The following is a 12,386-nucleotide window of genomic DNA, read 5'->3' as shown; positions in this document are numbered from 1 at the left end:
TAGCCCACAGGTGCCTTAGTGAGCAAGAGCTGGAGTCCTAAGAGAGCTGATAATCACTAAAGAGCTGAAATCCACCAAGCTTGGTTAATGCAGCCACGGCTGTGAGTGCCCTGGGTATTCGGGCACTCTGTCTCCAAGAGGGACTGAGCTATCCAATAGGACTATGTGCCATAAGGGAAAGCTGAAATAATAATGAAAACTAAGCTAGAAACAGCAAAGATCAACCCTTGTACATTTTGCATCATGGTCTAGCAAGAAAAACCAAGCAAAATGAATTTTAAGTTTGCCATCCCGAAACCCAAGCGAGCTACTTATGAGCAGCTGTTATTGAGGGAACTGGGGGGCAAAGCCTGCTCTGGGGCAGGGGACCTTATCCCACCCTGCCCCTGCCTTGATATTGTAAATCAAAGGTGACTCTGACAAAGGAGAGAGAGAATGATGCATCTGACTCCATCATCAGAAGGCTAATTAATGACTTTATTATACTATACTAAGTACATTTCATCTAAACTGAATCTGCCCTGCACTCACTCTTGCTCACAACTGCTCACACTGCACTCATCTCTGATTCTCTGGTGACTGTCCCATGACAGTCCCACACACACACACACACACCTGGCCCTGACAGGCCAAGGGAACAGAACATCCTCACTTTGGGTGACCAATCTCCACATTGCATTCTACTTTGGCACAGCAAGCAAGATCAGAATTGTGTTTTCCTTCTTCTCTGCTTGTCTCACAGCTTCTCTCTGTGCAGAGGGCCTGTGAATACCACACCTTGCAGCCCCAGACTGTCACAGACATATTTTATGAAAAATCCCTTTTGCTAGGATCTTTTTCTCCTGAGAAGCTGAAAAGCCTCAGAGGAAAAGAGAAACAATAATTATCTGCTGCTGTGGAATGAAACAGGTGCATCTTTGATCGGTCTCATGTGGTTGTTTCTAATTAATGGCCAATCACAGTCCAGCTGTCTCAGCCTCTCTGGTCAGTCACAAGATTTTATTATCATTCTTTCCTTTCCTTGCTAGCCTTCTGATGAAATCCTTTCTTCTATTCTTTAGTATAGTTTTAATAAATCATTTTATTTTAATATAATATTTATCATAAAATAATAAATCAGCTTTCTGAAACATGGAGTCAAGATTCTCATCTCCTCCCTCATCCTGGGACCCCTGAGAACACCACCACATTTGGTGGCCCCGAGTGAGGAACATTGCCACACCAGACACTACCCCAGGGCAGATGAGACAGCTTGTTCCCCACGGTGCTACCAGAGAGAAGCCTCAAAATCCCTCACTGAGGCTTACAGGGGAGCAATGTGGAGAGGAGGGAAGGGCCTGAAGAGCTGCTGGCTGTACCCAGGCCATCCCCTTCTCAGGATGAAGCCCTCAGGCAAAGGACTCCAGCTCGGGCCAAGTAGGGCAGGAGGCTTCTTACCCCTCACCAGGGCAAAAAAGCCCCAAGCCAATCATGGGTGCCATCCAGCAACTGTGCACACCTTGTTACCCCTGTGCTGCCCTGGGACCTGGCACCAACCACAGCCCCACCACGTCACTGGGTACCTTGGTTTTGGCTTGGATGGGAGCCCCATGGTCCAGGAGGATCTCTGCAATTCTCACATGTCCATTGCGTGCTGCGCAGTGGAGAGGGGTCAGCTCGTCCTGGGAAAAGAGGAGGGTTCAAGGGCTCAGTATGGCATGGAAGGGCAGGGTTCCCTCAGCTAGAGGGCTAACAGGGACTTTGGGCTTGTCTGAAAAATAAGGCAAAACCGAGCCTGGCCTCAGCTCCCAGGGCACGCCTCTGTAGCCGTGCAGATTTCCCTCACCTCTGTATGTGCCAGCAAAAAACCTGGTCCATGCCCTTAGTGCACCAGAGAGCTCTCCCACTGCCAGCAGGGTGTCTGCAGGGCAAGCACTGGGCACGGGAAGCTCAGGGAGGGAGATGGCTGTGCTCAGAAGTGCTCTCACCTTGGTCCTGGTCTCTATCTGGGCCCCACGGTCCAGCAGCAGCCGCACCATGATGATGTTGCCCCGGCGGGAAGCGATGTGCAGGGGAGTGATCCCATTCTGTCAGGAGGAATGAACAGGCTCTCAGAAGGAGCACTCCCTCCTCTTTCAAGAAGGCAACAAACAAAGGAGAGAGGGCAGGGAGAGCTGCATCTCTTCCCAGGGACAGCACTGGGGAACAGCTTGTTTAACCGGGCAGTGAGCTAAGGGCTGCAGACAGAAGCTGCACAGAGCTTGGAGGAAAGCACCAGTATCACCAGCCAGGGGCTGTGTACAAATCACAAACAGGACAGGACTGCTGGGAACGTTCCTTGAGCTGTTTGATTTTCCAGCATCAGCCTCATTCCATGGTTATGACAATGGGAAGATGCCACCAGCTCACATCCCAGGCAGCAGACCAAGAACTTAATGTCACAACTCACTTTATAAGTGTTTTGACCAATCCCACAAAGCAAAAGCACATTGACAGTAGTTCTATCCAACCACTGTAAGCACAGGTACCTGTGGTTAAACAATGCTTGCTTATTTCAAATACAATACCTGCTTGTAAGCCTTCAACACAATGCACAGAGCTCCATTATTAAGCTTAGAACTCCCTAGTATCTCTCTAGATAAACTTTTCTGTAGCTTAGAGAGTTATTCTAGACAAGTGTTAATACACAGACCAATGTTCTATTTGCCCTTGCTTTTCTACAGTTTAAATAATTTTTCTGCTGCCCAATCTCATGGCTGCTGCTCAGCTCTAATCACAGTTCTGCTGTCTCTGAGGCCTTTTGCAGCTTTCCCAGACCCTCTGATTTTGTGGATTCCCACACACCAGCTGATGGGTTGGGCTTCACCTTTAGGTGTGGAAGAAGCATCCTAACTGCAGGTTCTACGAGCTCTGCCCTGCAGCAGCAGCACCAGCTTTCCCTCAGTGTGGAGACAAGGTCCCCAAGAGCTTTAGGGATGCATGGGTGCTTCTAACAGCAGGGATCCATAGCAGAAAAGGCCCATGGTTGTTATTGATTGCAACTCCCCATGAATCTGTGCTACTTTTTGCATAATCTGCATAGTCCCACCTCTCCTGCATAGCCCCACTAGCATGCCCTGGCAGCTGCTGCTGCACCCTGCGTGGATAAAGAGGCACAGCGTCCTCCTCTGGTGCTGGACAGCACAAGCCCCAGTGTCTTCCCACTCTGCACTCACCTGGGGTGTGAAGTTGACACTGGCCCCACGGTTCAGCAGTAGCTGGGCCACGCTGAGATTCTCATAGTGGGCTGCAATGTGCAAAGGGGTGAATCCAGTCTGGGGAAAGAAGGAGGGGTCAGCCAGCCTGACACAAGCTCCCTGCTGAAACCATGGATAAATACAGCACACCGAGCTGCTGTTCTGCCAGAGACAGCAGAGGAAAAGCCCCCACCTTGGAGAGGACGTCGGCGTTGGGGTCGTTCTGCAGCAGCACAGCGGCCGTGCGGGTGTCGTCGTTGCGGGCTGCGATGTGCAGGGCGGGCAGGCGCACCTTGCCCTTCGTGCCGTAGTTGATGAGGTGAGCAACCACGTTCTCGTGCCCTTGCTGCAGAGCCACAGCGAGGGGAGTGAAGCCATCCTGCCAAGGAGGAGGGAGAGAATCCAGGAGCCGTGGCAGGACCCAGCCATCAGCCAGGGACTGCATCCCTCAGCGGCCCCACAAGCAGGGCCACGGGCTCCTCCCCGAGGACCTTACTGTCACAGACATCTTTTATGGAAAAGCCTTTCCTTAGGAGTTTTGTTCCTGAGAAGCTGAGAGGCCTCAGGAACAAAATGTAACCAATGGTTATCTGCAGCTGTGGAATGCAACAGGTGCATCTGGGATTGGTCTCATGTGGTTGTTTCTAATTAATGGCCAATCACAGCCCAGCTGGCTCAGACAGAGCCGAGCCACAAACCTTTATCATTCCTTTCTTAGCCAGCCTTCTGATGAAACCTTTTCTTCTATTCTTTTAGTATAGTTTTAATGTAATATATATCATAAAATAATCAATCAAGCCTTCTGAAACATGGAGTCAGATCTTGGTCTCTTCCCCAATCCAAGAGCCCCTGTGAACACGGTCACATCTTACCTCTGTGGCTACATTCTGGTTGGCTCCATTTTCCAGCAAGAACTTCACAACCTCCAGGTGGTTCTCCTGCGCTGCCATGTAGAGAGGTGTGAAGCCTTTCTGCAAACACAGGGCCATGGACATCAGCACAACTCTTCCTTGTGTTACCTGAGTTCCTTCAAGACCTATACCCCCATCAACACCCACTCTCCCAGGTCAGTGAACAGGGGCAGAAGCATCCATTGTGTGGGTGAAAAAGACAAAAAAAACCCCCTGGCAATAGGGGAACAATCACAGAGAGATGGAGCCCAAGGCTCCACATATCCAGAAACAAACAGTGCTTTGTAAGAGTCAGCTTAGAGGAGACCCTGGTGGTATTGTCCCTAGCTTCAGGGACAATTCTGCTATCAGGCAAAACCTGAAGAGCTTTCAGCCCTACCAGGCCCAAGGAAGAGAGAGTGAGGGAAGCACAGTGTGTTTAACTGCAGGGGCTGCTGGAGATCTCAGAGCTTTGCTAGGGGGCATCAGCTATGAGTCCTCCCAGGGTAAATTCAGCACTCTGGTATCCATGTGTTGACAGGGACTCCCTCAACAGAGACCATCCTGGAATCCCCATGAGCCTCAAGATCCCTCCACACCATTTTCACATTTGCCTCTTTTCAGGAGCCTGGCAGAGCAGTCCTGAGCAAGACTAGAGGGAAATTGCCAAGGGCTGCTGAAATAGCCCTGCTGGGCACAGTTCCCACCACGAGGACACCACCATCACACAGGATTTGTGCCTTCCTGTGTCAGAGCAGCTCACCCTACCTGGGACTGCGCATTGACGTTGGCCCCATAGTTCACCAGCTCCCGGACCACGTCCTGCTGTCCAGCCAGGGCTGCAATGTGCAGGGCTGTGTTTCCCTTCTGAAAGACACCACAGAACAGCCCTCAGGGGCGGAAGCAACCCAGGATGCCAGGGAAAGATGGGCCTGACATGCTAAAAACCTTTAGAAGGCCGTGCAGCTCCCACTCCATGTCCCATCCCTGCTGTAAACCAACCAAACCCTCCCCGTTTGCTGGCCAGGGAAGAAGAGAGTGATTTCATCTCTGCCATGAAGATGCTGGCAGCAGGAGCTGTATGCACTGTCAGGTGCTGTGCATCTTGAGCACTGAGAGAGGAGCAGAGGGGGGAGGACGGGGGAGCTGAGCTGGCAGTGCTCAGGCAAGGCTGCAGTGTGCACCCTGGCAGCCAAGGCATCCCAGCAGACAGGAGGGATGATGAGCAGGCTGGAAAATGCACACACAGGCTCCTCTGACTCGTGCCTTTGGGTGGTGTGGCAGAATGCCAGGTCCTGCTCTGTGTCCAGAGCCCTGTGAGGGCACCAGGGAGGTGGCAACTGAGCCTCCTCCTGTTCTCACAGCCCTTCAGCCAGTGCTGGAGGCCGCTCCCTTGTCAGCCCTGATTGCCATCAAGAGAAAACCACACCTGCTGTGGTGAAGCATGAGAGGACAATATGTTATTTACAGAGCACCAGAGCTCTCCAGGCTTGTGACAATGGTATTGAGGCCATCTCAGTGCTGGAACGTGCAGGGGCTGCCCTGGGGCAGTGCCTGGAGGAGATGCTGGTAAGGCAGGACCAGCCCTTGCTGTGGTTCATGTTCCTCCTCTCTGAAGTCCACAATGGCCCCCACAGGGGAGAGGCACCTCTCACCCACCAAGAAATGCCAAACCTGTGCTAAGAGCAGAGCCTGGTCCTAGGGCCCGGCCCAGCAGCACTGCCCCTGGCACAGTCACTCTGGGGGCTTGTCACAGACATCTTTTATGGAAAATCCTTTCCTTGGGATTTTTCCTCCTGAGAAGCCGAGAGGCCTCAGGAACAAAATGTAACCAATGGTTATCTGCTGCTGTGGAATGCAACAGGTGCATCTGGGATTGGACTCATGTGGTTGTTTCTAATTAATGGCCAATCACAGCCCAGCTGGCTCGGACAGAGAGCCGAGCCACAAACCTTTGTTATCATTCTTTCTATTCTATTCTTAGCCAGCCTTCTGATGAAATCCTTTCTTCTATTCTTTTAGTATAGTTTTAATGTAATATATATAATAAAATAATAAATCAAGCTTTCCGAAACACGGAGTCAGATCCTCGTCTCTTCCCTCATCCTCAAACCCCTGTGGACACGGTCACAGGGGCTGGCAGCAAACACCATGACCCTGCTCAGCTGCTGCTGGTGTGTCTGGCAGCACAGGCAGTGTGCAGAGCTGTCACCAGTGTGGCCAGGCTTCCTTGTCCTTACCTTGGTCGTGGTCTCCAGGACGATCTCCTTGTGCAGCAGCTCCACCACCATTTTGACGTGGCCCTCCTTGGAGGCCAGGTGCAGGGCGTTCAGCCCATTCTGGAGGAAGCAAAGGTGGGAAAGGGGGATCAGGCATCATCATCTGGGGATGGAGCTCTATGGGGAGCACCCTGCTCTGAGCTCCTGTGCTGGAGAAAGTCCAGGCTGGTGGGCAGGAGTGATTTCCCTGTGCTTGAGCTGACACCCAGCACCAGCCATGGTGCCACCAGCAGCTCTGAGCTGCCAGGAAATCTTCACCCAACTGAGTGCTGGGTTGCTGACTAATGCTGGAGGCTTCTCCATGAGCAAACCATGCAGCCCACGCTGGCAATTTCCTATGGATGGGTGGAACCACAGCTCAGTGTTCGTGTGCTTGAGGCACAGGAGCTGCTTCAGTCCTCCCTGCTCATGGCACATCCGTTGTGTCTTTGCTCAAGTGGCTTCCCACGGGGTGCCCCTCCTCACAGTCAGGTTTTTCACACCTAAAGCACAGAGCTGAGCTTTGTGCTCAGTCCAGAGCAAGGATGCACCACCACAAGTTCTGTGTAAGGGCACATACAAACCTTAGACTTTAACAGATGAGCAGCCCTGCTTTGGACAATGATTTCATCAAGCAGCAGCCAGATTTAATTATCTAATTCTCAGTAGTTTGTGAGCCTCCAGGCCAGAAGCTGCCTTCCCCCTGGCTTTCAGAGTGCCCACCAGCACCTTGCTCTGCAGCCCATGGTGGGCTTTGCTCCCCCAGAGTTCAGCTGCAGCAAAGAGCGTAGAGAAGGTGTTGGCTGGGTCAGTGTTAAGCTCTGCTGGTTCCAGGAAGCTCCCAAAGAGCTCAGGTGATTTCTCAGGAACATCTCTGCCCCAGTTCAGCTTGCTTTTTTCCTGCACGTGGAAACTGAAGAGCAGAGGACTGGCCAATGCCCCTTTGGCATCCCCAGGCTGTCAGAAGGAGGGGTGCCAGGTCAGAAAGCATGCTCAAAAATGATGATGATGATGATGATGATGATGATGATGTCTACTGAGACAGCTTCTGCTCTGTTATTTCTGACACCCTCTGCCACTTCCCAGATGTGACCAAAAGGGCTGGGCTATTTACTGGAAAAGAGATTAAACACCTGCAGGCATTTTCAGCTGCCACTTTTTCTCCTTGTCCCTCACTCCTCCCAGGTGGGTGTGCCAGGCTTACTCACCCCTACACAGTGCTGGTGCATGGCAGAGGGGCACCTGCTCCTGCCCAGGTACTCCACCTTCCAATCGTGTTTCAGCTCCTGACTGGAAGGTCACTTCACAGAAATGCTTCATCCCCCACCTAAATATTGTCAGGGGACCACAAAAACGCCCAGGGAGGTTCAGTTCCAGCTCTCAACACTCCAGTTAAACTCAGAACTGCATCAGGAGCGTTGTCAGACTGCCAAAAGCACTCTTTCTCACTCAGAGCACCCAGTTGCCCAGGACTGCAGCTGAAGAGTCACAGATTCTTTTGCTCAACTCTGATTACAGCACAAAGAGCAAAAATCTGAAACCCCACAGGCTTCCTCACCACACCAACACCACAGTTCTGTCAAGCCTCAAGGAAAAAAGGTTTTTCAGAACAGTCACTGAAAGGAAAGGCTCCCCAGCCATGTCTGGTGACTCTGAGTCCATCTTTGGCCAAACCCCATTTCTTTGACAAAGACACACCTACACAGCCCCAGACAGGTAATCACTGATTATAATAATCCCTCACAAATCCTAGAAGGGATAAGTGGCCACAGACATGCAGGCTTTTCCTCAGTTACACTCACATAACCAACAAATGGAGAGCAAGACCACAGATGCTCAGCTGCTCCCCTCAGCCCATAAGCCCTTCTATGCAAAAGATTCATAAATAACCTTCTGAGTGCTGTAAATCTGTGACAAATCATTAACCCCTAACAAATAGCTGTGCTACAAGCACAGAGGACTGTTTCCATTGCTGGCCCATTGGTATTTCTGCTCCAGGAGCAGTCCAAGCTGTTTTGCACATTTGCTTTGTCTTGACAGCCCATCCGACCCAAAACTGCCACAGGATGTGCATCATTTGAAAGGTGCTGTTCTTTTCCTCACTGAATGCTGCAAATAATTCCCAGAAATCCCAGTCACTAATGTAAAAATGCAGCCCTACAGAATAACACAGAGACTTCACACTTTGCCTGTCCCAAAGCAGGGACCTGCTCTGGGCTGCCCATCAGGAGAGACCACCCCAACAAAAACCATCTCCTGGGCACCCACGATGCTGTTCCCAGCTGGTGAGGGTCCTGGCACTCATCCTCAGTCCTCCAGCTCCTCGTGGATGAGATGGGAGCGTGCTGGAATTGGGAACATGGGAGGCGCGTGATGGAGACACGGATGCAGCCATGGATGGAGGAGGCGGAATCGGCGGGATGAAGGTCAGATGGCATGTCAAGGTCTCTGAACTTGAGTCAGAATACAGGACCTGTGGGATAGGTCTGACCACATATATCCCTCTTTATTCTATACAGGACATGTGAGGTTGGACCTTTCCCACAGGTCTGATATTCCTCAGAAGGAAACCCCAAAGTGCCATCTAACCTGAGGGAGATGGCAGGAACCGGGGCAAAGACACCACTGAGAGGAGAGCCTCATACTGCTGTAGCCATTGTCTTCCCATCAAAGTGTTAAACACCCTCACCAGCACCAGAAACCTGGTTGGGAACAGGACTTGAAGCCAGTCAGTGGAGGTAGCTGATGACAGACCATCTCTTTGGTGAAGAAGAGTTCAAAAAATGAACCAGACCATCTCTTTGGCGAAGAAGAGTTCAAAAAATGAACCAGACCATCTCTTTGGTGAAGAAGAGTTCAAAAAATGAACCAGACCATCTCTTTGGTGAAGAGTTCAAAAAATGAACCAGACCATCTCTTTGGTGAAGAAGAGTTCAAAGAAGTGAACCAGACCATCTCTTTGGTGAAGAAGAAGTTCAAAGCCATCATCTTTAGCTTGTGGATGAGTCACCCTGTTGTAATTCTTTACAGAGCCTTCTCCAGAATCCCACACTCCTCTGGGCTAGAGGAGCAGTGGATGTAGAAACCCTCCCTCTCCTGTTGGGTTGGCTATGGAAATGAGGGAATATCCATGGTGCACTCTGCCTGCCCTGTGGGACCCTGTCCCCTGTCACAGACATCTTTTCATGAAAAATCCTTTCTTTGGGATTTTTCCTCCTGAGAAGCCTCAGGAACAAAATGTAACCAATGGTTATCTGCTGCTGTGGAATGCCACAGGTGGATCTTTGATTAGCCCATCTTAGATGTTTATAATTAATGACCAATCACAGCCCAGCTGGTTCGGACAGAGAGTCCAAGACAGAGCCCTTTGTTATCATATTTTCTTTTTCTATCCTTAGCTAGACTTCTGATGAAACCTTTTCTTCTCTTCTTTTAGTACAGTTTTAATGTGATATATATTATAAAATAACAAATCAAGCCTTCTGAAACACGGAGTCAGATCCTCTTCTCTTCCCTCATCCAAGAGCCCCTGTGAGCACCGTCACAGTCCCCAGGAACTGCTGCAGCACAAACCAGGTCTGAGCTTCCCTTGGTTTGGGGACTGAAATAGATGCGAGTGCCTTTGTGCTCCTTGCTGAGTCAGCCTCCCCAGCAGCACCTCTGCTCCACAGAGCAGGGACAGCCCAGCCTCTGCTCCCCCTGCTCAGCCTAAACCCCCTAAATCTGTCCCTACAGCATCTGCCCCACTTCAGGCTCAGCCACGTGCATTTGGCAGCTACACAGATACAAAATGTTCTGATGATGATGATGATGTGCAAACAATTCCTCAGCGCCTGCAGCTCTCTGCTCCTGTACAAAAACCTATTTCTGTGCAGCTCCTCCTGCCCAGCAGCTCCCAAACCACCACAAGGGGCACTTTGCAAACATTCACTGCTTGTGGTAAGCTGCAACTTCCAGGAATCCAAAAGCCTCAGCACTGCAGCACTGCAGGCAAGGGGAATAACCCCCACAAGCAATTCCTGTGGTGTTCTTCACTGGGCTGCTCCTCACAGCCGTCTGCTCTGCCCTCTGAGAAGCAGCTGAGCTTCTTCCAGTTGTCCCATTTGCTTGTCACACTGAAGGAGCCCTCTCTGCTTACCTGTTAATGTCCTTTGCCATGCTCCAGCCAGTACATCCATGCTCTTTAGAGCTATTGCTGCCCTCCTGGCCCCAAAGACAACTGCCCCAGGGCTGCCCTCTGCTCAGGCACATGTCCCATGAACTAGAGATAGATCAGAAGCCCTGTGTGTTCCACCTACCTGGTTACAGGTGTTAATATCTACCCCATTCCTGAGGTGATCCAAGGCTTTGTCCAGGTTCCCAGATCTTGCAGCTCTCAAGAAACTGGTTGCAGCATCAGCCTTGGAGACAAAAAGAAAAAAGCATGAAACTCAGAGCCCCCTTGTTCTCCCCCACCACCAGCACTGGCTCAACTCTTCACTCAGCTGCAGAGAACAGAACTACACAGACCAGGCAGCAAAGGCAGAGGCCAGGAAAGTCACAGTGGGACAGGCTGAGGTGCCCCAAACCAGACAGGAGAAAGAAGGGCTGGGAGCTGCACTTAAAATGAAGAGCATCCAGATGATGGGGCAGAAGGTCTGAAGGCTGTCCTGTCACACTATGGGGACAGCGTGGAGGGAGCTCCTGCCACCATGGCAGCCTCCCTTGGCCCAGGAAACCCCCCTGTAGCCTGGGCCACACTGATGGAGCTGTATGAGCCCACCCCTACCCTCCTCCAGAAGCCACTGAGCAGCAACAGAGGTGAGCAGCAGGGACAACAGCCCCAGCTGAGCACCTCCCAGCTGGGGAAGCCACAACTCTCTTTTTTGGCAGTGCTTCCCAACTCTGTTTTTTTGGCAGTGCTTCCCTGCTACACCACAGCCAGCCCAGGCAAGGCACAGCAACACTTTCAGCACCACTACTTAGCAGTGTGAGGCAGCAAATGGAGACAATGGCATGGCTCACTGGAAGCTGGAGAACGGGGTGGAAATGCAGTGATGTGGGTCTGTGAGTCTGGGAACTCCAACTGGAAACTGGACTGTGCCTGCTGGGGCCAGCCCAAAGGGCTCTCTGCAGCCCAGAGCCACCAGATCCATGGCAGGGGTGCAGGACACACTCCTGTGTCCTCAGCTCCAAGAGAAAATCAGAGCCCCTCTTGTACCACCACGTACATCAGGACTGACCGAGGGACCTCCTGTGCTAGGGGAGCTTCTGTTCTGCCACCCCAAAGCTGTCCTGTACTGCCCACAGCCTGGCTGCAGAGGAGCATCCAGGGTTAGGAAGCTCCTGGGCAGGAGCTGGGAGCGCCACAGCCAGAGCCAAAAGCACTGGAGGCATAGTAGGGAGGATGATGCTGACAATCTAAATTAGGAGAGGTTCAGGGCTCCTCTCTTCCCTTCTCTTTGCAGTCTCAGATGTTTGAACTGGGGCTTTGGAGCAGCAGAACTCAGATGCCTTCTGGCCTCCTCCATCGGCCTCCCCCAGCCCATCCTGATTGCCCACAGCCTGGTTGCAGAGGAGCATCCAGGGCTAGGAAGCTCCTGGGCAGGAGCTGGGAGCACCACAGCCAGAGCCAAAAGCACTGGAAGCGTATGAGGGAAGATGATTCACCACACTGGTTCAGGGCTCCTCTCTTCCTTTCTCTTTGCACTCTCAGATGTTTGAATTGGGGCTTGGGAGCAGCACAGCTCAGATGCCTTCTGGCCTCCTCCATCTGCCTCCCCCAGCCCATCCTTTCTGCCTGGCGCTCCCACCATGGAGAAAGGCAGCCATGCCCTGCTCCTGCTGTAGAGGGAAGGCTCACAGGGAGGGTGACCTGGCCCTGCTGTGCCAGGCACAGAGCTCAGGCCAGGCCACCAGCAGGGTGGCAAGGTGCCACGGCCCCTGTGGGGCAGCCCCTGGGTCACAAGGACGGTGCTGGAGGGCAGCAGCACCGTGCCCACGGCCACGTGCTGAGCTCATCACCTCCCGCGCCAGCTGGCTCT

At 52.1% G+C, this 12,386-nt stretch overlaps 1 protein-coding gene across 1 annotated transcript in view; it reads right to left on the bottom strand.

The window, feature by feature from the left end:
- ANK1 (ankyrin 1) overlaps nt 1-12,386 on the bottom strand; it is a 69,963-nt gene that overhangs the window by 29,226 nt on the left and 28,351 nt on the right. The window contains exons 2-9 of the mRNA XM_066567426.1: nt 10,662-10,763; nt 6,346-6,444; nt 4,874-4,972; nt 4,088-4,186; nt 3,409-3,594; nt 3,195-3,293; nt 1,968-2,066; nt 1,563-1,661 (exon numbers count right to left, since the gene is read on the bottom strand). Of these exons, the coding sequence (XP_066423523.1) occupies nt 1,563-1,661; nt 1,968-2,066; nt 3,195-3,293; nt 3,409-3,594; nt 4,088-4,186; nt 4,874-4,972; nt 6,346-6,444; nt 10,662-10,763 (882 nt within the window). The remainder of the gene's footprint in view (nt 1-1,562; nt 1,662-1,967; nt 2,067-3,194; nt 3,294-3,408; nt 3,595-4,087; nt 4,187-4,873; nt 4,973-6,345; nt 6,445-10,661; nt 10,764-12,386) is intronic.

The sequence above is a fragment of the Molothrus aeneus genome, chromosome 29 (genome assembly GCF_037042795.1).
Source record: "Molothrus aeneus isolate 106 chromosome 29, BPBGC_Maene_1.0, whole genome shotgun sequence".
Classification (NCBI taxonomy): domain Eukaryota; kingdom Metazoa; phylum Chordata; class Aves; order Passeriformes; family Icteridae; genus Molothrus; species Molothrus aeneus.
Note: the sequence above shows the minus strand (reverse complement) of the source record. Positions and strands in the feature narration are given on the sequence as shown.